This window comes from Myxocyprinus asiaticus, chromosome 4, assembly GCF_019703515.2.
Source record: "Myxocyprinus asiaticus isolate MX2 ecotype Aquarium Trade chromosome 4, UBuf_Myxa_2, whole genome shotgun sequence".
NCBI classification, from domain to species: domain Eukaryota; kingdom Metazoa; phylum Chordata; class Actinopteri; order Cypriniformes; family Catostomidae; genus Myxocyprinus; species Myxocyprinus asiaticus.
The window spans coordinates 11,719,218-11,743,645 of record NC_059347.1 but is presented as its reverse complement, the minus strand read 5'-3'; the positions used below and the strand labels follow the sequence as shown (position 1 = coordinate 11,743,645).

Below are 24,428 nucleotides of genomic sequence, written 5' to 3'. Positions count from 1 at the left end.
TTAACTTTCTTCTGTGGAACACAAAAGGAAATGTTAGGCAGAATGTTATCCTAAAGGCGTGGTCACGTTTACCACGGGGGTGGCTGCGGGTTAAGATGGGGTGACTGCGATTAAAGGGATAGTTCACCCAAAAATGAAAATGCTCTCATCATTTACTCACCCTCTTGCCATCCCAGATGTGTATATCTTTCAATCTTCTGCAGAACACAAATTAAGATTTTTAGAATAATATCTCAGCTCTGTAGGTCCATACAATGCAAGTGAATGGTGACCAAAACTTTGAAGGTCCAAAAAGCACATAAAGCAGCATAAAAGTAATCCACACAACTCCAGTGGTTAAATAACGGATTAATATTTAAGTCCTTTTTAACTATAGATCTCCACCTTTGACCAGCCCCAACCAGTAGGTGGCAATATGCACGAAGAATGCCGATGGCCAAAAAACAAAAGAAGAAAAATGTGAAAGTGGTGATTTATAGTAAAAAGGACTTAAATATTGATCTGTTTCTCATCCACACCTATCATATCATTCAGAAGATATGGACTTAAACCACTGGAGTTTTATGGATTACTGTTATGCTGCCTTTATGTGCTTTTTTGGAGCTTCAAAGTTCTGATCACCATTCACTTGCATTGTATGGACCTACAGAGCTGAAATATTCTTCTAAAAATTCTTAGTTTGTGTTCTGCAGAAGATAGAGAGTGATACACATCTGGGATGGCATGAGGGTGAATAAATGAGAATTTTTATATTTTTGGGTGAAATATTCCTTTAACATACTGCCAAACATCTATTTTCATGTTACACAGAGCAAAGAAAGTAATTGGGGTTTGGAACAATATAAGGTTGAGTAAATGATGACAAATTTTTCATTGCTCAATTTTCCCTTTAATATATTTTTAGACAAATTGGATTAAAAAAGTAAGTAATCATTTTTGTTTCGGAGATGATAACTGGACATCACTTTAACCAGAGACAGGAGGAGGACACAGATCACTCATAAAATTAAAAATTAAATAAAAAAAAACAAAAAAACAATGGGAGAAATAACATGAGCTCATTATGGCCATTTTAGGGAAGGACGTCCCACGTTTGAATTAAAACCTTACTGGCAAAGGCATCACCTGGCCTTTTCGCTCTAGAAAGCTCGTGCATTCGCTAAACCAACCTGAAAATACTTATTTATTTGCCAGATTTTAGCTAATTGTTTGGATATTTAGCAGATTTTGAATATTTTTATAGGTGATTTCACATTTGTTATTGAATTTATATAAACTTTTTGAACATTTGTGATTTTTGTCTTTACCTATCCAAATAGAAAACAGCTGTACTTGCAAGACTAGAACATAGCTACCTGGGGCTGTTACTAAGAACTGATTTGCATTAAACAACCTTTGCATGCAGCTTCACATGCTATTTATTAATGCAGTACGCTAATATTACTTTCTAAACGTAGCCACAGTTTGACACACAGATTAGCACTTTTACACCGTAGAAACTTGATTAAAATAGTGAGCAAACAGCACTGGTAATTTAAAGGCAGCATCTAGAATGGTACTTCTCCTGCACTCACAGTATGTGGCTGAGCTCTTGAAGCTGCTCCAGGGCTTCCTGACACCAACACAGCTGAGGTTGGGCGGCACAGCCTGGGCACAAACCACATCCATCGGGCTCTACTGTGCCCTCCATCGCAATGTGCACAGAGAATGTGCGCCTGTAGAACTCTAGCGCTCGCTCCTGCAGCACAGAAGGAAGCGAGAACAAGAGGATGGCACGCATCACAGAAGGCTCTCTCAGTCAGACCACGAACCTCTTAACCACACAGATCCCCACGGCCTTCATCCTGCCATGAGCCCAGCCTCTCAAGACCTCCTTGAAAGAAAAAAAGAACAGGATAATTAGTGTACCAGAGTCAACACACAGGTCACATTTAAGCAGTTAGATTTTTTTTTTATAAAGTTTTACTTCATTAAAATAAAAATTTTATTTTTCTGTTGTTATTTAGCCCATGTCTGTTAGCTTTGAGGCTGTCAAAACAAAAAGTTGACCATACAAACTTTTAGCAGATGTACCCAGTTAAAGGAATGTCCCAGGTTCAATACAAGTTAAGCTCAAACGACAGCATCTGGGGCATAATGTGGATTACCATTGGAAAAAAAAAAAAAAAAGTGGTTACAGAAAAGCAATGGAAGTGAATGGGGCCAGTGGATAAATGCTAAAATACAGCCACATGATGTGAACAATATGCATGTTGACATGATTTTAGTGTAATAAAAAATAAAATCGCGTACTAACCTCATCTGTGTAAAGTCACAGCAAATACCAGGATTATAGGGTTTCATTTTCATGACAACAAAGTTATAATGATGTATATAACTTTCCACAGAAAAGGTTAGTAAGCGATTTTATCACACTAAAATCATGTCAACATGCATATTGTTTACGTCTTGTGGCTATACGTTGAAACAGTGAGCATTTTAATGTTTATGGACTGGCCCCCATTCACTTTCATTGTAAGTGAATTAGTGTAAGTGCTATTTTTTATTTCTTTATTTTTTAAATAAATGAGGGGCGAGTCTAAATTTGTTTTGTGGTAATCAACATCATGCCACAAATGCTGTCGATAGAACTGGACTTGTATTGAACCCGGAACATTCCTTTGAAATTTACCAGTCTTCCTCTAATAGGGGAAATGTACATTGATTGTCTTCTTGTTTGGTCTGCAGGGATGTATGTGGTCTAGAATGAGAATAATGTAGGTGTGACATACCACGTACTGACAAAGCCCATGCTCACACAGCAGGACTAAAGCGTCAGTGAGAACCTCATCTGTCAAAGCATCCAGTGGCACAGGGGACACCTGAAGAGAATAGATCTGGTGGGGTTACAGATTACCCACTGTATACTGAGTATTGAATGATTACCATATTAATATACTATGGTATTTACATGGTAATCCAATGTAATTCAAAGATTGTATTGGTTTTACCATTGTACATGATCAAACATCATGGAAATCATGGTACCATGGATTTTCCAGCAGAAATTAAGTACTCGATTCGACCTTTAATTGAGTTAGACTGCTGTGTGTCACAAACACTCACTAGTGCAGATGTCACTGAGTTCCAGGCTGCTGTCAGTCCCTGTGGCATCGACTGCACCTCGTTCATTCCAGTTGCTCAGATTGTAAACTACAGTCAGATATTCTGGATTAGGAGTTTTACTTTCAGTGCCGTTAATACATGTGCATACTCATTGTACTGTTTAGTCCAAACATTATATTGTCAAAATCATTTGAAACATATTCCTTCAAATATAACTGCGATGAGAAATTAAAGCTTTCTACTTCAAACGCCTGTCACGCCTTGATGAGGACAGAGATGCCAGATGTTGACAAACGTCTAACGGAAACAGTGTGGTTGCCGGTAAAAACATTTTTTATTATTATTTTATGTTGGCTTGACAAAGCCAACATACTGATCTACTATTTAAGCTTATTATTATTATTCTGAGCCAGAATTTAAACAGTATCTCCTCCTAAAGCTTTCAAGCTACAAACACCAAACTCACCACAGTATTTCAGACTGGCTCAGTATCTAGCCTGCTCAGTGCATCCACATGAGAGCTAACAAACTCATTGACTATTTATACACAGACACTAACTGCAATTTAAAAAGCCACAGGTGTGGGAAATTAACCTTTAATTGCCATTTAAACCTGTGTGTGTCACCTTGTGTGTCTGTAACAAGGCCAAACATTCAAGGGTATGTAAACTTTTGATCAGGGCCATTTGGGTGATTTCTGTTATCATTATGATTTAAAAAGGAGCCAAAACAACTATGTGATAATAAATGGCTTCATATGATCACTATCCTTAAATAAAATACTTTTTTTTTTTTTTGCATGATCAGTCATATTTTCAAAATCAATGCTAAAATTTCACAATTTCTGCCAGGGTATGCAAACTTTTGAGCACAACTTTGTGTATATATATATATATATATATATATACAGGGTTGGGGAGTAACAGAATACATGTAACGGGATTACGTATTTAAAATACAAAATATAAGTAACTGTATTCCACTACAGTTACAATTTAAATCATTGGTAATTAGAATACAGTTACATTCAAAATGTATTTTGATTACTGAAGAGATTACTTTGCATTTTATTGTCATTTGTTTCATTTAATATTTAGTCCTTTCAGATGGAAAACATTTATACATATAATTGATGCGATCCAAAGTGCATTTGAACAGCAGTGAAACACTTTCTTATGATGTGTTACATTCATACGAGCAGACAGAGAAGTAAGTTTGAAGTAAGTTTTGAGCAGAAGAAATAGAAATAAACCTTATTTAAATTGTCAGCTTTAAGCTAAGTTAAAATGCTATTTCTAGCCGTTTTACATACACATGTTACCAGGCACGATCATATTTTTTTATCAAGAAAATTCACGTTAGATCCTAATTTCTTTTTTCTAGTAAGACCTTTGATATTAAGGCAAAAGTCATATTCTATATATATATATATATATATATATATGCTATAATAGGAGTTTTCGCTCATTAAAATCATTATATATGTATTTATAAATGAAGGTTTTTAAAAATCACACCCATTTTTATGTTTTTTTTTTTTTCTTTTTTTTAAATATGATGTTTAAAAACAAAGTCGCTTAAAAGCGCTTAAGTAGTCTAATTTGTTTGTAAAGTATTGGGGATGCTCCGATTTAAAAAACACTGTTAATTATTTTTCAGTTTGATGCAAAATATTTTCTGGTTTAAGATTGTATGGCAAAGCCTTGCATTTTATGTAGGCGTTTTCAATCGATTTTGACGTTTGAAAATTGTGCATTAAAATAAAATAATAAAAGTCTAACGGAAACCGTTGTTACTGAGATCACAACCTCTGCGTTTTTACTATAAGAGAGCGTAACGGTGAACTAGCGTGTTGCGACAGTTAATCACTGATTACGGATATCATACAAATGAATACGGAGAGCCATAAACTGACACCTACTTGTCGCAAAATTGTCCGTGCCTTCTCCTAGAAAACAGCAATTTGTATCGTATTAAACTTCACACATAGTTCATTCCAAAAGTATTGTTTAGTGTAAAACATGTTGAATATTAGCGGACAGGCCGTCAATTCATTAAGTGACGATCTGTTTCCTCACAAAAGCAGTTTATTCAGCACACTGATGCATCTCCTTCATAAACATTCTTTGAAAAAACGGCCTTGAATAGAATAGAATGTCTATTGGACCGCCGCGTTATGCATTGCTTTGCTAACCTAGTGGACTTCCCTTGTAGAATATGTAGAAGGGCTCTGATATAGAGTTCCCATGGAAACTGGAGGGCGACTGAACGGATTCTCGAATGTTTCCCGCTTCCCAATGTAGATCTGAACCATTTGAGTTCCGCTTAGTAATTCAAGCAAAAGTTTGACTCAGAAGGTACAGGCAGCCACTCTTCTATCCTGTAAATCGGTATGAAAGGCTTTTATTTAATAAAATAGTTCATACACCGGGGCGGGTTTTACAGGTGGACCTTTTCTTTGAGCTAGCCTGCATCAGAATGACCCAGCAAGGAGCTGCGCTACAAACCTACAACAATGAACTTGTCAAGTGTAAGTACTCAGCGATCCATTTCGCCATAAGGAGCATTCGTTTACTTTTGATGTCACATTTCCATAAAGATAAACTCGTCATAAGTAGAAGTGAGTTTATGTAGCTAGCTAGCCTGCTTTAATCTCAGCTAACAGGAATAGAGTTGCATTTTGCTAAATTCGTAGTAATGGAAGGCTAAAACAACTTTAATGTACTGCTGGTAATTAAAAGGTTATATATATACGAATGTACCTGGAGCAATGCCACATCTACTGAAAATTCTGGTACAAAATGTTACCTTATTTCTCAATTCATAGCCTGAAAGCTTAAATAAACAATTATTTTAAGAAATAGAATTGAAGTGCATGGAGTTTGCTGAAATGTTTGCATTCAATATTGTTTATTGGTTATTTCATTGCAAGTCATCAAAAAGTTGAATTACTGTTCACAATGAAACTTGTAGGCTAATAAATTTCAATTTTCTCTTAATTTCAAAATTAGCCCCACTTCCAAATGCATGAATCAGCAGGAGGAAGTGCTGAATAGACCCTTAAACAACACACACTCCCTCTCAGCTGTCATAACATGAATGTAAAGACTTGTACAGAAAACACATTTAAAATAAATATCTTTTGCATATGCCTGGATCTGTCTTATAATTTTGTTAAAGAATCAACATGAGAATAACAGGTGCTTCTTATCTTCAGGTATAGAGGAGCTGTGCTCTAAAAGAGAAGATCTGAACAGGCTGATACAGCAGGAGGAAGCCGAGAAAGCTCGTCTGCAGCATGACATCTGCATGCTGACAGAGAAGTTGAGTCGTGTGAACGAGAGCCTGGCACGCCGTCTCAGTGCCCGTGCTGAATTTGACCGCACCATCGCTGAGACAGAGGCTGCATACATGAAGGTAAGATAAAATATATCTGCATTATCATGCAGATAAAATATCGGCTGAATATTGTATTTATACTGCATTTAGTTTCATAATATACAGTAAATATTGGCCGATTAATCAGCCTGGTCAATATGTCAGTCTATCACTCCTGATTAGAGGTGAATCTAGTGTCATCACTTAATGGTTTAATAGGGAGCTAGTCTTGTAGTAGTATAAATGTAATACAATAACAATGCCTATGTGTTGACTACAGAGCCTCTAAGAGGACAGGTAGGGAACTTATTTTCTGTTTTGCATTCCCTCAATAACTTTTGTGTTGCTTCGCAATGAGTTTTGCATTCCCTCGCAATAAATTTGCATGCCCTTGAAGTTTTGCATTCCCTCGCAATATTTTGCATTCCCTAGCAACTAGTCTTGCGTTCCCTTGCAATAGTTTTACGTTCCCTCGCAACTAGTTTTGCGGTCCCTCGCGATAGTTTCGCATTTCCTCGGAATGAGTTTTTTGTTGCCTCGCAATGAGTTGTGCATTCCCTCGCAATAAGTTCTGCATGCCCTCGAAGTTTTGCGCTCCCTCTCAATAGTTTTGCGCTCCCTCGCAAAAGTTTTTGCGTTCCCTCGCAAATAGTTTTGATGTCCCTCGCAAATAGTTTTGATGTACCTCGCAAAAGTTTTTGCGTTCCCTCGCAAATAGTTTTGATGTCCCTCGCAAATAGTTTTGATGTACCTCGCAAAAGTTTTTGCGTTCCCCCGCAAAAAATTTTGCGTTCCCTTGCAACATATTTTGCGGTCCCTCTCAATAGTTTTGCGTTCCCCCGCAAAAATGTTTGCATTCCCTTGCAACATATTTAGAGTTTCCTCACAATACGTTTTGCGTTCCCTCACGATACGTTTTGTGTTGTCTCGCAATGAGTTGTGCATTCCCTCGCAATAAGTTTTACATGCCCTCGAAGTAAATTTTGCATTCCCTCGCAAGAGTTTTGATGTCCCTTGCAACATTTTTTGCGTTCCCTTGCAAAAAAAAATTCTTTCCCTTGCAACATGTTTTGCGGTCCCTCGCAACATTTTTTGCATTCCCTCGCAATAGTTTTGCGTTCCCTCGCAAATAGTTTTGATGTCCCTCGCAACATTTTTTGCGTTCCCTCGCAAATAGTTTTGATGTCCCTCGCAACAAGTTTTATGGTCCTTCTGAAATTTTTTTGCATTCCCTCGCAATAGTTTTGTGGTCCCTTGCAACTAGTTTTGTGTTCCCTCGCAAAAAATTTTTGCATTACCTTGCAACTAGTTTTCCGTTCCTTCGCAATAGTTTTGCGTTCCCTCGCCACATGTTTTGCATCCCTCACAAGAGTTTTGAGTTCCCACGCTTTAGTTTCTGTTCTCTCGCAATAGTTTTGCGTTTCCTCGCAATATATTTTGCGTTCCCACTCAATAAGTTTTGTGTTGTCTTGCAACGAGTTGTGCATTCTCTCGCAATAAGTTTTGCATGCCCTCGAAGGAAGTTTTGCATGCCCTCGAAGGAAGTTTTGCATGCCCTCGAAGTAAGTTTTGCATGCCCTCGAAGTAAGTTTTGCATGCCCTCGAAGTAAGTTTTGCGTTCCCTCACAACTAGTTTTGTTTTCCCTCGCAATAGTTTTTCGTTCCCTTGCAATAGTTTTGCGTTCCTTTACAACAAGTTTTGTGGTCCCTCACTACATTTTTTGCGTTCCCTCGCAATAGTTTTGCGTTCCTTCGCTACATTTTTTGTGCTCCCTAGCAACAAGTTTTGTGTTCCCATGCAACAGTTTTGCGTTCCCTTGCAATAATTTACGCTTAATTTGCATTCCCTTCACAATAATTTGCATTCCCTTTTATGAGTTTAACATTCACTCGCAATGAGTTTTGTGTTCCCTCGCAATAAATTTTGGTTCACTCGTTATAGGTTTTGCGTGCCCTTGCAATGAGTTTTGCGTTCCCTCGCAAAAGTTTTGTTCCTTCTTAATAAGTTTTGCATGCCTTCAAAGTTTTGCGTTCCCTCATGTGTTTTGCGTTCCCACACTGTAGTTTCCGTACCCTCGCAATAGTTTTGCGTTTTCTCACAATACGTTTTGTGTACACTCGCAATATGTTGCATTCCCTCGCAATATTTTGTGTTACCTAGCAACTCATTTTCCATAATTTTGCGTTCCCTTGCAACATGTTTTGCGTTCCCTCGGAACAAGTTTCACATTCCCTCGCAAAAGTTTTGTGTTCCCACGCTGTAGTTTCCGTTCTCTTGCGATAGTTTTGCATTTCCTCGCAATAGTTTTGCGTTTCCTCGCAATGAGTTGTGCATTCCCTTGTAATAAGTTTTGCATGCCCTCGCAACTAGTTTTGCGTTCCCTCGCAACTAGTTTTGCTGTCCCTCGCAACTAGTTTTGTGTTCCCTCAACATTTTCTGCGTTCTTTTGCAAATTTTTTGTGCTCCCTAGCAACAAGTTTTGCATTCCCACGCAACAGTTTTGCGTTCCCTTGCAATAATTTACGCTTAATTTGCATTCCCTTCGCAATAATTTGCATTCCCTTTTATGAGTTTAACATTCACTCGCAATGAGTTTTGTGTTCCCTCGCAATAAATTTTGGTTCACTCGTTATAGGTTTTGCGTGCCCTTGCAATGAGTTTTGCCTTTTCTCCCAATGAGTTTTGCGTTCCCTAGCTAAATTTTTTGTTCCCTCGCAATATTTTGCATTCCCTTACAATATTTTATGTTACCTAGCAACTAGTTTTGCGTTCCCTCGCGACGAGTTTTGCGTTCCCTCGCGACGAGTTTTGCGTTCCCTCGCAATGAGTTTTATGTTCGCTCGCAGGAGTTTTGCACTCCCTCGATGTAGTTTGTGTTCCCTCCAATAGGTTTGTGCTTTCTTGCAAAATTTAAGTGCCCTCGCAATAATTTGCATTCAGTTTGCATTTTTCCATTCCCTTGCTAAATTTTTTGTGTTCCCTCGCAATATTTTGCATTCCCTTACAATATTTTGTGTTACCTAGCAACTAGTTTTGCGTTCCCTCCCGATGAGTTTTGCGTTCCCTCCCGATGAGTTTTGCGTTCCCTCCCAAATGAGTTTTGCGTTCCCTCGCAATGAGTTCTGCATTCCCGCGCAACGGTGTGTTCCCTCGCTGTGGTTTTATATTTCCTCAAAATGAATTTTGTGTTCCTTTGCAATACGTTTGCGTTTCCTCGCAATAAGTTTTGCGTTCACTCGCAATACGTTTGCGTTTCCTTGCAATAAGTTTTGCGTTCCCTCGCAATGAGTTTTGCTTGCCCTCGCAATAGTTTGCGTTCCCTCTCAATGAGTTTTGCATTCCCTCGCAATAGTTTGCATTACCCCACAATAGTTTCCATTCCCTCGCTATAGTTTGCGTGCTCGCTCGCTAGTTTTGCATTCCCTGAAAATTAATTTTGCATTCCCTCACAATGAGTTCTGCATTCCCGCGCAATGGTGTGTGTTCCCTCGCAGTGGTTTTACATTTCCTCAAAATAAATTTTGTGTTCCTACGCAATACGTTTGCGTTTCCTCGCAATAAATTTTGCGTTCACTCACAATAGTTTTGTGTTCCCTCGCAATGCCATTACAGTATATCAGAAAATATCAGAAATAAAAGAATGAGCTTTATTGACAAGTTTACTTACACAAGTAATTTGTCTTGGTAACAGAAGCTTCCAGTGCAAAGAGAAAAATAAATAAATAAATATATTTATTTATCCCTAACGAAAATTAACCATAGTTTCACAAAAGTAAAACTGTAGTAACCATGTTTTATTGTTAGGAACTATTGTTTAAAGTCAAATTTGTGGTTACTATTTCAGAAAACATATTGCCTCCCTGTTCTCTAAGGGGCTCTGTAGACACCTGCCTTCATGTCAGACTAATTAAACTAAACAATCAATGACTGAGTCGACAAAACAATTATGCAGAAGTTGGTTATACAAATAAAATTTTAATGGGGGTGGCCATTTAAATAGAACTTTTCTGGTGTTGGCAAACTGATATACATCTTTAGTCTCCATGCACTTACTGTACATATTACTATGTAATTATATATTTTTTAACTCATCCCCCCTTTTTATTTCTTTCAGATTCTTGAAAGTTCTCAGACACTTTTGAGTGTTTTGAAGAAGGAGACAGGGAATCTGACCAAAGCCACTGAGCCAAGAAGCAGCAAAGATCATTAAATAATGCTGAATGTTCTCATCATCTGCCTGTACTCTTTTCCTACATTCTTTTACTTTTTCCACTTTTATCTTAACCAGCATTCCACCTTGTAATCACCACACATCAACATCAGAATTTAATGTTTCATTCCTATCAGGAAACCCTGCATGTAAAGTGTATAGATTTGTAATAATGTTTTGATATGAATTAGTGTTTAATATGACACTTTTATTTAAATGAAATGTTTTAATAAAGACAACTTGTGAATTTATTTTTAGGCTATTGTTGATTTGTTCTTCAAAAATAAAGGATAGTGAAGATAAAATATGATAGCCCTCATCTGTTTATTTAACATTTTTCTTCTGTGTGCTTCTGATATTGTTTTTGATTAATCTATTTATCATTGGATGAGTACATTTAATATTCTCTTGATGCAGAAAACAGAAAGGATGTGAAAACGTTTTGATATACAGTACATTAACTTACACCAGAGCAATGAGCAGCTTGAGGCTTGGCTGGAGTTACAGGAAATAATGAAGCACCTGAAGTCACAGCACAAAAGCAATAGTTCCCAACCCTCTACACTTATAATGTATGTCCCTCAAGAATATTTAATGTGTTTAGGATAGATGTATACTGGGTTGGTAAGCCAAACACTGAAGTGACTTGTACAGTATACCATGCTACAAGAATGTAAGATTTGGTGGAACACTTTCTGAAATAGCCTTACAGTATTTGAAATTTTATTAAAGGTAAAGTGTGTAATTCCTTTTTTTTTTAATATTTGCTCCATCCCAGCTTAATACGCAGTCAACTATAAGAAAGCCATTTGTATGATGATTTCCTAGAAAAGTGTAAACAGCCACAGCTCTATCAAAACATTACTGTTTGTTTGATCATCTCAACCAGTGGCATGAGTTTGGGGCGGGACTAATGGTTTATTCAACCGGTGGCAAGCAGGAGTGTTCAGAAAATCTGTTTGAAAACAGTAATTATTTTTACAACTGCGTTTGGTGAAGTTTAGTGGCGCAGAAACTACACACTTCATCTTAAATCAAATTTGCCATTAACCATCATTTATGAAAAATCACTGATCAATTTTGTCAATGTCTTGAAGAAAAACATTTAAAGAAATTAAAGATATTAATGAGCAGTTCAGGGCTGCACTGTATTTCAAGTCAAAGTTTTGCTCTTAATAGACACAACTTTTGATTTCTGTGAAGTCACAATATGCAAGACATAAAATAATAAAAAGAGACTGAAAAGTTGTGAGAACGGAATAGTTTTAGATTGCAAAAAGGCATTATTCCAAACCAGAGGGAAATGAAGCTCATGACTGCAAAAGGTGCAAAATAAAGCAAAAACAGACAGTGCAAATGAATGAATACAAAAGCAAGGACTGAGATGTAAGCTGTCCAAACATACCACATTTGTACATGGACAATTAGCCCACAAATAATCCTGAAGCACCTTGGTGCTGCTGTTGATTTCAAATTGACAAAGTATTCAAAAGTCATAAAAGATGCAAGAAATAAATTATGAAAACTTCATCCCGGAGTGTACAAACTATACATCAATACTGGTCGGAGAGGCTTAATAGACGAGTGATCAGATATGCTGTAGTCACTGTATGGATATGACACACTCGAGTCAGTTGGCATTGTGTGTATGTAGTCAATCTCTGTGTCGCACACACACACACAGCCCATGCACACACATGTACACTCACAAACCCACTGAATAATGTTCCCTTCATGACTCACATTGAGTGCTCCATTTCCTTTCATTTCATTTCAGAACAAAGTTATAAACTAAAGCATGATTATTGACAAATTAATGCATTAGTTGGTTAGCTGGTTTATAAAACCAGTCAAGAGCATGCCCAGGGTCATATTTCACAAAATCAAACCACTTTATTACATTAAAATAAATATTTTATTGCAGTAATTTGTTCAATTCAGAAAAATTGCTGTATTACAGTAATGAAAATCAGTACTGAGAATAATGGAGATTCGAAAAACTCTGCATGAATTACGGTAATGACAATTTGCTGAGTAAATATGCTTAAGTGTCATAAAAATGTCACATTGCAAAAGAATCTTTAAGGTCCTAAAAATAGGCTTCATTTTTTGGAATTCACATTATAATAATATAGTATTTTTTGCTTTTGATTTTGGGGTGAAATATGACCTGGACATGTTTTTGTGAGATTCACCGCATAACTCTTTGACACTGTATAGTTGTAGTTAAAAGTTTGGTGATCCAGATGATGGCCAAATGTAATCAATCAAGTTCTATTAGCATGAAAACCAATGCAAAATGAATATACTTACCAATTCACCAATTAAGAGCTTATGTTTTTTTCAAATGCATCTAGAATACAGTGTTTCAGCTGTATATAGTATAGAGGGTGCGGTTTTCATTTTGTGCATCAGAAACGTCTACCACTTAAACGAAACACAGACAGATAAAAAGAAACATACGAAACGAAAGGTGGAGGGATTATACATTTCGAGAGACTAGTCAATAAAGATCTACACATGCACATACAAAACGAACATCACAACGAACAAGGATTGTGGCACCCTTTCACCAATCATACATACAAACGTTACTTTTGTCGCATTCATTTTTTGTTGCTTTACCCACTTATTGTCCTCTTTGTGGATTCCTGTTATACGCACTCTGAAAAAGTCTCTCCATTTTAAGGACAGTCAAAGTCATCTGTCTTTTCAGAATTTGGTCACTTTCATGAGGTGAGGATTACATACATAGCACAAGACCTTGACTGAGAGTGTGGAATTCCAAGATGGATCGGCTGTTCAAGCCATTTTCCAAGTTAACAGAGACGATCACAACCACAATCCGTGGCAACACGAGGTCAAATGAGTGAATGATTAAACCACTGTATATCAATGATGAGGACAGTCCTGCTGTGAACGTTGATGGCGTGTGGACATGGAATATTCAATGTTTGTTGACGTGCTGGTTGCTACTGGTCCCGCTGTTCTGGAAGTTGTGTTTGTTTGTATCCAGGCTGGTGCGTGTGGGCAGGCAGTGGTTGGTCCCGAATCTTCCAGATATATGGAAGGTTTAGAAGTAGAGGGCTGGTTCACTGCTGAAGTCTGACAGAGAGGAGCTATCAGCAGGTGTCAGCTATGAAAGAAACAGAAGAAATAAGTTAACAAATAGGACCAGCTTTCCATGTGTATTTTTGTGTGTATTTAGTAGGGCTGAGAATATAAATTAAAATTTTCATGAAAATATTACGAAAATGCAAATTATATTGAAGTTATTTTCAATTATTTCAGTTAGAGAAAAAGATCGATTTTTTAATCAACACCATCTCCTAAGTCCACAAGATGGTACGACGTATACATATAGTATAAACCAAACAGCGCTGTGTTATATTTATTTTATTGCAAAGTTGCATTTCTCACATTAAGATTTTTGGGAGAAAAAGAGATGCACAACATGATCACAGAGGAAATCGACATGTTGCTTCTGAATGTTCATGAAACTGACTAAATTCTGCCGGATTACAATAAACGGCATCTCCCATCAGACATTTTTACATCAATTCAACTGTGTTTACCTTTCCATGTGGCCTTACTGATAGCTCCTTGTGCGAGCAACCTCAGAAAGGGTCCTGGTCCCGTGGACCATGTATTTGCGCTTACATAAACAATGGTGAGCGTGATTAAAAGTTGCATTTCCGCTCTGAAATTACCTTTTTACTCCACTGACGGTTAGGTTTAGTATTGGGGTTTGGGTTAGGGGGTAGAGTTAATAAAATACACATTCCTATTGACTGTTATACATAATTTACTATTAAACTACAACTCACTTTTGGCGCCACCTTGTGGACATTTCACCTCAACAACACTTCCTGCTTCGGCCACTGGGGGCAGTGGTTCAAATTTTAGTAAGCACACAACGATTTCAGCAGCAGAACTTTCAACCTCCTTTTGCTGAATTTACAGTGCGATCAGTCAGCACTGCACCATATTAACAATAACAATACACTAGGTTTTACATTTACAGGCTCAATAATTGCATTCTGGATACAAGCCCATTATACAAAACACACAATTCATAGGGTATTATAATAGTATATAATCCATTACTACATTCCGTAATCAACGCATTGAATTTCATTGGCAAATGCATTTTTCCTTGTGTATGTATTGTTATATCTTACCATGACCTCCTCTGTACACTGTGAATTATCTTCCCCTCTGACAGCAGGGTCATCGAGTTTGTGTTTTTGCCAGGCATTAAACTCCACTGAGTGTTTGGGTGTATAATTCGACAGATCTGAAGACATAAGGAGAAACACATCAATCAACGCTCATCCCCCCAAGACTGAAAAAAATTATTGCAGATGGTTACCAGTTATAGCAACTAAAATTAGACTTTCACTCAGACAGTAAATTAAAACTAAAACTACAAAGTATATGTCCATGTTATCTGTCAACTACCCAAATGTAGTAGATGTAAAACCTGATTATTGACCAGCAGGTGTCAACCCTGATCAGTCTAAGCTATAGTTCTCAGTTGCAAAGCTCCTCATGTAGGAGGTCTGCTCTTAAGAGTTTGGCCCAGGAAATGAGTCCATACTAACCTCCAACCGCTATTACAAGTATTTCTACAACACAGAATGGGAATTAATTGTCTGTATGACTACCGTACTACAGCTATATCATAAAGGCTCGTTCACAGTAGCACACATTCACGCGATAACTTGTTTTTAGCACTAAACAACGCAAGTTCTCATGTGAACATGAAAGTCACATATAAGTCATAATTTTTATGGGCATTTTAGGGTTTACAGTGTTACGGTGTCATGGCAACGAAGTTGTAAAATTGGATATAACACAAAAAAGGTTGGTAAGAGATTTTATCACACTAAAACCATGTTAACAGGCATATATGTCGTGTGGCTATACTTTTAAAACAGTGAGTATTTTAACATTTACAGATTGGCCCTATTCACTTCTATTGTAAGTGCCTCACTGTTACCTCCACTTTTGCTTTTTTTAAAGAAAAGGAAGGATGAAATGTATTATTTTTTGTGGTAATCAATATTATGCCACAAATGCTTTCGATTGAGCTTAAATTGTATTGAACCTGGAATATTCCTTTAAAGTGAATCACTATCAGTTAGAGGTAGACCGATATATCGGTTTTACCGATTAATCGATGCCGATAGTTGCTTTTTGGAACTATCGTTATCGGCTAAAAATCTTTGCCGATATTTGCCGATAATTTTTTCATCATTTTGTCATTTCAAAATAAGAATCCTCTGTGTGTTTCGGGCTTGTTTGTAATTAAAAGACCCGTGTTATGCACCAAATCTTAATTTTTTCTGGTTATTTTTGGTTATTATTGATTGAACAATAAACCGAATTTGGGATTTTATTAATTTAGGACTCTTTGTCTGTTGCCATAATAGTAAGGAAAGCATAAGAAATATTTTTTACATTCTATAAATCGATTTTAAAAACGATCGGCCGATTAATCGGTTATCGGCCTTTCCCACTACCTTAGTTATCGTATCTGGAAAATCCACTATCGGTTGACCTCTACAATCAATTGCTATTGTATAAAAGTTGGGACATGATATTCATTAAAATATGTTCTTCTGTGTACCACATTCAGTAAGAAATAAATGCACATATTTTGAACGACATGAGGGCGAGCACTTTAATCAATTAGAACTGAAATTAATTAAGTTTGATGAAAATGCTTACATGCCAACACAAACTGTAACAAAGGGGAATGTGGTAAAAAGATAACAGCAATTTTATAGCACAACACTATGTCCCAATACTGTTCCAGTACTGTCTTCCTACAGTATACACTTCCCCATCACCTGAAAAATACATGCTTTTGTGTAAAAGTGCTTAACTTATGCTCAACCTTTACTGAATCCATTTCCTGCTCTCCTCGTCCAATGTTTTCTACTCTATCCTTCCATCTTTCCTTTCTGTTCCTCTCATTCTATCCATTTCCTCTCATTCTTCTTGTGTCACTCACCCGTGCTGTTGTTGGAGTGAATGGGTGAGCTGGTGTAGTTGGCGCGGGGAATGCTTATGCTCCTGCTCATGCCTCTATCATCTTCTTCTCCTTTCTCCTCTCCTTCCTCCTCCTCCTCCTCCTCCTCTCTGCTGTCCCATATGCTGCTCTCGGATGGGTATTCGAAAGTGCTCTGCAGGCTGGACTCGTTGAACGATATGTTCAGCTGTGGAGAAAATAAGAGTACAGCTTGTTCGGTTTCACATTCGTAACTAGACATGCACGGAAAATGTGCCTGAAGAATTCCACAAAAAGCTCTGCAAACTTTTGCCGAATTTGAATGTTATGTTCAGAAAGTGTGTGAATTCTACAGATTATCCCCAGAATCGGTACCAATGAACATCTAGCATCTTTAAAAAAAACTGTACCGATTAAGTGTCGGTCTTGGCAAAACTAAAAGTAAGTGCCCAGGCCAATAAAATGAAACATTATTCAAATTATTGGAACAAAAATAGAACATAGCATTTGTGTTTAACTAAGATTGTTTGCATACTGTAGATCAAGTGACACAAGACTGTCTGCGGTCCAAACAAACCAGAGGAAAACTAGCCAGTTCATGGGCATAAACATTTTTGTTCAGCCCCACCAAATGGCCAAAACAGGTATTTGTTTAGCACCAGGGATCTATGGTAACAAATAGAGGCACTTTTGACTGTAAAGTAGCCAATGCAAATGAAGGAAAATGGTTGATGAAAAAAAAAGTATGAACAGGCAGTTCAGTTTCCTTATTGCTTTATATATTACTCTCTCTCCACTTTGATTTGTTTGAGCTTGACCTGCTTTGAATATGTCTGATAATCTAAGTCGGTCACAGTCATAAAAACTGATATATCAGTTAAAGATGAAGAATCCTGAAATGAACCCTAATCAAGAAAGTATTTGTATAAGTATACCATGGTATTTACATTGTACCCCAGGTACTGCAATATTGTAGAGACTTGAAGGTGGACTTTTTTTTTTTTTCTCCCCTTTTCTCCCCAATTTGGAATGGCCAATTCCCAATGGCATAGTGACTCACCTCAATCTGGGTGGCGGAGGACGAATCTCAGTTGCCTCCGTGTCTGAGACCGTCAATCCATGCATCTTATCACGTGGCTTGTTGAGCGGAGACCTAGCACGTGTGGAGGCTCATGCTATTCTCCGCAGCATCCACACACAACTGACCACGTGCCCCACGAGCGAGAACCACATTATAGCAACCACGAGGAGGTTAACCCAACATGACTCTAACCACCCTAGCAACCGGGCCAATTGGTTACTTAGGAAGCCTGACTGGAGTCACTCAGCATGCCCTGGATTCAAACTTGCGACTCCAGGTGTGGTAGTCAGCGTCTTTACTTGCTGAGCTACCCAGGCCTTCCTAAAGGTGGACTTTTTTTAACTTGGGCCAGTAAGCAACCAAGCAGCAAATAGGTCAAATGATATTGGATTTTGCCAATACCGATAACTAAGATAACTAAATCAACATAGACTCAAGAATAAATAAAGGTTATATGAATAAACGTTCAATAATGTTAATGCTTCATATCAGGTGTCTTTTTTATAACATACTGTATTAATAATCTTTTTTTTTTTTTTTTACATTTGCCAACATATTGTCCAGATGAGGGGTTTTATATTTTTTCATCAGATGATTTTTATTATTATTCACCAATATATGAAACTGGAGACACAATGTATGCACTAATTCGGCACGTTTCCACATACTCGCATTTTTCTTTTCATGTTTGTCTTCAATTAAAAACATTAAAAAATTGGTTGCACAATAAAATGCATCTGGAATTTTATTCTTTGTGGACTCTTGTAGCCATTGTGTCTGTGCCCGTCAGAGTAAGACAAGACAAAGAAAATATTTGTAACATTCAATAAATCGATTTTAAAAACTATTGGCTGATTAATCGGTTATCTGCCTTTTCCACCAGCTTAGTTATAGTATTGGCAAAATCCATTATCAGTCAACCTCTAATCCCAAGTCTCAGTGATTGTTTATAGTTAACCTACAGCAGTCATCCTCAAGAAGTCTCAAACAGTGCAAGGTGAACTATCCTTGTTGATTTTTACTGATAACCGATAGTTTCAAAAGCAACTATCGGCACTGATTAATCAGCAAAACCGATAAATCAGTCGACCGCTGGTAGCAAGCACCCAGAACATCATTGCAACCACCTATAAATGCCTAGCAACCACTCATAAAAACTTAGCAACCACCTTTCAATGCCCTCGCAACCACATATAACACCTTATCAACTGCATTGCTATGCACTAAAAACACTCAGAACACCTTGGCAGCAACCTGCCAACTACCCACAACCACCTGGCATTGTGGCGGACACTTTTTGCACAGGCGAACACCACACACATTTTCTTCACAAACGATAAAAATCTAGTTTGTTAGTGCTGTAGGTGATCTGGGCCCCAACATCTCTTCACAACTGATCTGAGACATCTGAAACAAATTGACAGCAGTGCAATATAAGGGAAAACAGCAACAAGACTGACAAAAACTGAGTTGTCTGAATCAAATCTAATTAACTATGAAGACCGTCTAGAAGATGCTGTACATTGGTGGCAGTCACCTGACCAACCTATGTTCCCTGGTTTGTGTGTGTGTGTGTGTGTGTGTGTGTGTGTGTGTCAGCTCTGTCCTAAATCTACTGTAATCTCCATCACAATTCCTTACTTAACACACATAGGCACGCTTAATATACAAAGGCTAAGAACGTCTATACACCACGGCCAGCAAAACAACCGGTCAAAGGCCAAACTTGCAGTAATAAACATCACCTTTTATTCCCTCAAATTGTTAACCAACCTCATCATTCTGTTGAGATTAACTTTACATTCTTACTGTCTGGGGCCCCAGAGGCCTAAGTGCTTTGTTTAAATATAATTAGAGTAATTCCAAAATGAAATGATTATGTGCCATTCAATTATTTTAGTATTTACCTCTGACCTAATCAAAACCCAGTAGACAGATATTATTGAAGCTTCGTATCAAAGTAAGCATTAACTTTTCAGAAAGATAATTATAATCCAGTGTAGTAATGTTGTATGTTTAGGGTCACTCTCACCTGAGCAAGAACACATTACTTAATATTTAATCCCTCTGATTAAATATAAGATAAAATAGTTAAAAATAAAAGATATCTGAGTAACACTTTACAACAAGGTTTTATTCTCTAACCCCTTAACTCTCAGCGTTTTAGCGTGTTTTTTTTTCTCTACCCTTTTCTCCCCAATTTGGAATTCCCAATGCGCTCTAGGTCCTCGTGGTGGCATAGTGACATGCCTATATCCGGGTGGCGGAGGACGAATCTCAGTTGCCTCCAAGTCTGAGACGTCAATCCACACATCTTATCATATGGCTTGTTACCGCGGAAACCTAGCGCGTGTGGAGGCTCACGCTATTCTCCGCGGCATCCACATACAACACACCACGTGCCCCACCGAGAGCGAGAAACACATTATAGTGACCACGAGTAGGTTAACCCAACGTGACTCTACCCACCCTAGCAACCAGGCCAATTGGTTGCTTAGGAAGCCTGACTGCAGTCACTCTCTACTGAATTCGAACTTATGACTTCAGGTGTGGTAGTCAGCGTCTTTACTTGCTGAGCTACCCAGGCCCCCCATTTTAGCGTGTTTTCCGTGAGCTAAGAATGAACAATATTTTTAAAGAACTTAATAATCTTGGTAAATGTTAATTTCAACATATACTGTTTTTTTTTTTTTTTTTATTAAAAGTTGTATATTTTACTGTTAATATTACTTCAGAAATTATGAACTAACATGAATTAACAATGAACAAATGCATATTTGTATTAAATAACATTAACCAACATTAATAAATGCTATTTAAGGGTTAGGGTTATAAATAATGTATATTTGTTTTTTAATATCTAATGCATTTACTAATGTTAACAAATACAACATTATTGTAAATTGTTACCGATATGTGTGAAATGAAATGATTAAAGAAACAAGTGTCCTAATATCAGACAAATACAGGAAGTGTTGCAGTCAATGGTTATTTTTTCTGCTTCCACACTGTAGTCTCAAAACTTGTTTCCATGCCAACAATGTTTGTAAAAAACAAAGTAACAATTGTGTGTCAATTTGGGAAACATATGTATTATGAAAATATAAACTCCTCAAAAGATATTCGAAACTTGAGATACTTTCACTTTAAAATTTTCCTCTCATATTTCATTACAGTTGAAAGCAATAAAAGGGAATCATTCTATCCATTCCTCTTTTAGTGGAAATGTAAAAGCCTTGCTCTCTTCTAGTAATTCAATGTAGTTAAATCTACTGTGGTTATGTAACACAATGGGCACGGACTGGGTGTGTAGTCAAATCTGTGTCTCTTTCTATGAAACAATGACGCATGTATAGAACAAGACACCTCATAGATGAACTCATGGGACTATATATATATATTCAGTGCTTCATGAAACAAAAGGGATGATGTTTAGTACCTACAGACAGTATTCACTAGCCATTTCTGTTAAATCTTTAAATGTTTACAGGTTGAAATATTTTTTTACTCTTAATAACACAAATGCAAACACCTTTATGAATTAAAATATTACTAATGTGACCAAATTAACTTATTTAAATATTACTTTTTATTTTAAACTTGTATTTAATATTTCACATTTATGAATGATTTTTAATAAAAATATTTGATTACTTTAATTAAAATGATTAATTATACAAAATAAATCAAATAATCTGATTTTTTAAATTATTCTTATTAGTTAATATATTGTAAGGACTTTATTTCTACAATCAAAACAAATTTATTTGTTATTAAATTAAATTAGAATTAAATTGCTTATGAATTAATTGTATTAATTACATTTTATTTGTCATTAAGACAAATTATTATGAAAATAAATCCATTAAAAAAATAATCTAATTAACTGAAATTATATTATTTTTCTTTCTATTCTTTTTTATTAATTACTACATTTTAAAGACTTCTACAAAATATTTATTGATATTTCTTATGCATGACTAAAAAACAATTATACAAAAAACTTTATTAAAATATATGAAATAATTTGAAATTAATTTCCAAAATGAAATACATTAAAATAGTTATGTATTTCTCATTTGAAAATGTAAGTTATTGTCAATACATTGTACATAGTCCTTTAGTACCAATTACGGCCTTGTTTCTATTGCTCTCTTCGAGTTTTGCAATTAAAATTTTCGCCTCTTCAATGCAAATTTGTTCCAGCTACTACACTGATGGAGAATGTCTGCTGACAGCAATTTTCAGGGAATAGTACTGATTTTCAAATGGATTCAAGTCTGGGCTGTTCCAGAATACTAACCTTCTTATATTACGAGTCAATCTTTCATAGATTTCTCAATGTGTTTTGGGTCTATGTCTTGGAAAAGGAATGCCCCCCCCCCAGCGCAAATCGTTGGCTGACTAAAATCGTTTTCTTTACTGATTTGCCTGTATTTTGGTTGTATTGATGTTGTCCATCATGAAAATAAGCTTTTGAGTTCCTTCTACTTTGAAATCAACCCCAAATAATGATGCTGCCACCAACATCTTGACGGAAGGGATGAAGTTACTCAAGTGTAGAGCTGAATTTGGTTTACACGGAAAATGTACAATGATTTCAGGTTTTCTAACATTTTTCCACCTAACATCTAGATCTTTCTAACATCTTTATCCACCAGCAAGATCCATAGCATCTCTTTTGATTTCATGACAGCAGAATTTATCTGATCGGAGTTATCTATAGTACATTCGAGTAGCCATCAGTGGATTCAAGATACAATTCAATTTCTTGAAAGGGGAATGGAGATACTTATTAAGTAATTTTAAGATATGTATTATTAATATAGGCATACTCTGTATAGGCTAATATTGTATGTAAAATAAAAATATCACTTTAACATTACAGATGATCAATTCTACAGTCATAGGGGAAAATCTCATTTATAATTAGTTTAATATAAATATAATTAATTGTTTAATTGTTGGATTAAAAGATTGTCAAAACAAAAGTGCTTATTTTTTGTGACATTATTCTGAAGATATCGTAGGGAAAAATCCCATTTCAATATCTTTTATTGTGACAATGCAGCAGCAGTAGGGATTCTCTCATTAAATCAACTTTACGTGAATGTTTCATTCCAGTTCTAAACTTTAAAAACCACTTGTGGCAATTTTATCACTAGTTCTTTTCAACCAGCACTGCGAAGCACAATTCAGCCATACTTTGAATAAGTCATTGGCAGTAGCATGCAAAGTTTCCAGTGTGGAGTTTTTTGGTCATTCTTGGCCTGTGCTGATTTCCTGACTATTCAGCCAGCGTTACACTTCTGAATATCTGAAAACTATTCGTTGGCCTGAGAAAGGAAGACTTATTCCATCCAAGCAGACCAATCAATTCCAATCCACCAATCCACATTTCAGATTAATAGTAACTGAACAATTAAATATGTAATGCAAAGGGAAGTTTGGGAATTATGTACTGACCAAAAATTGCCAAACAATTTCAACCAATATTCAATCAATCGTTCACATTAATGCTGCTCGTATAGCCTACAACTGAAATAAATGTAAATGTACACCAATGTATATTTAATTCATGTTTAGAACTTATTACAGTTAATAATATTCTTTAATAAAATGTATTAATTTGAATGACCCTTTCTCCCATAAAACTATTCTGTTTTTGAGTAAACATGTTGTTGTGTGCCTTGTGTATCCATTGAAATCAATCATTTTATTCAGTTTTTACATGATGAACAAAGGGGAGATAGCAAATCTAATAGGGCAGAATTTGCTAGAGACACTGTCCTTATTTGAACTAGGTTGAGACTGTATGTCAGTACACACCCACACACACCCACACGTTTATTGAGTTAATGAAACAAGGACATACCATAGAGTCACACTTCTATTGTTTCTATGTCAAGGTAATTACTATAGATTAACCCTACCCACACCCTGACCCTTCTCCTAAAAGAAAATATTTATGTATCCATTTTTCCAACTGAAGATATCCCCGAAAGTCCCCAAAGACAGGTTTCGTGAATTTGGCTCACTTTATGGGATACCTTTTCCATACAATGGATGAGAACGGTGACTGAGGCAAACATTCTGCTTAACATCTCCTTTTGTCATTCAGAAAGTCATACGGGTTTAGAACAACATTAGTGTGTCTTCTCTTTGAGGTGTAGGGCAACTGAGCAGATGCCTGATTAGAGCTAATCTGCTGCCAGGGTGTTTAATATTAGAAATCACTCAACACTGTAGGCTACAGCTGGTAAGACCTACGAAACATAAACACAAGCATGTGAGGTATGCAATCCAGCCTGATCATGTGTATTATTGTACCATCTTGGGGATTCAGTCAGTTTAGTGTATTTCAGTGAAGGCTGAATCATTTCAGCATACACTGAGGCTTGCATTATAGTATATGAAGTCACATGCTTAATACTATTTGCATGTATAGTAAATATGTTCCTTGCACTCTATATGCTATACTACTGGTAATCATAAGTGTTGTGGTTCTGGAAGACAAAATCTTAATTGCTCAATCTCAACAAGATTTTTAGATTTTCTGAAGAAAATGTGAGTGGAGCTTGACTGTGCAAAGCTCTCTCCCACAAGGCTAGGATGTTGTTGGTGGTTGGCAGGGTAT

At 36.6% G+C, this 24,428-nt stretch overlaps 2 protein-coding genes and 1 pseudogene across 2 annotated transcripts in view; 1 reads left to right on the top strand and 2 right to left on the bottom strand.

Annotated features, from left to right (window-relative positions):
• The window catches only part of LOC127436971 (anaphase-promoting complex subunit 2-like), a 29,035-nt pseudogene extending 26,244 nt beyond the window's left edge, over window positions 1-2,791 (bottom strand).
• Window positions 2,792-5,335: 2,544 nt separating this feature from the next.
• On the top strand, window positions 5,336-10,948 carry LOC127434192 (microtubule nucleation factor SSNA1-like). Its single transcript, XM_051686759.1, has 3 exons — window positions 5,336-5,635; window positions 6,323-6,522; window positions 10,599-10,948. The coding sequence occupies exons 1-3, from the start codon at window positions 5,584-5,586 to the stop codon at window positions 10,692-10,694; spliced, it is 348 nt and encodes a 115-aa protein (XP_051542719.1). The 5' UTR covers window positions 5,336-5,583; the 3' UTR covers window positions 10,695-10,948.
• A 183-nt stretch (window positions 10,949-11,131) lies between these two features.
• Window positions 11,132-24,428, bottom strand: part of tprn (taperin) — a 38,459-nt gene continuing 25,162 nt past the window's right edge. Inside the window, exons 2-4 of the mRNA XM_051686058.1 lie at window positions 16,714-16,918; window positions 14,876-14,991; window positions 11,132-13,830 (exon numbers count right to left, since the gene is read on the bottom strand). Of these exons, the coding sequence (XP_051542018.1) occupies window positions 13,768-13,830; window positions 14,876-14,991; window positions 16,714-16,918 (384 nt within the window). The 3' untranslated portion in view covers window positions 11,132-13,767. The remainder of the gene's footprint in view (window positions 13,831-14,875; window positions 14,992-16,713; window positions 16,919-24,428) is intronic.

Excerpts from the sequence above, each read along its gene's own strand:
- LOC127434192 (XM_051686759.1), top strand. The coding sequence starts at position 5,584 with ATGACCCAGCAAGGAGCTGCGCTACAAACCTACAACAATGAACTTGTC. Across the intron at positions 5,636-6,322 it reads CAACAATGAACTTGTCAAGT|GTATAGAGGAGCTGTGCTCT; the intron begins GTAAGTACTCAG and ends TCTTATCTTCAG. Across the intron at positions 6,523-10,598 it reads CAGAGGCTGCATACATGAAG|ATTCTTGAAAGTTCTCAGAC; the intron begins GTAAGATAAAAT and ends TATTTCTTTCAG.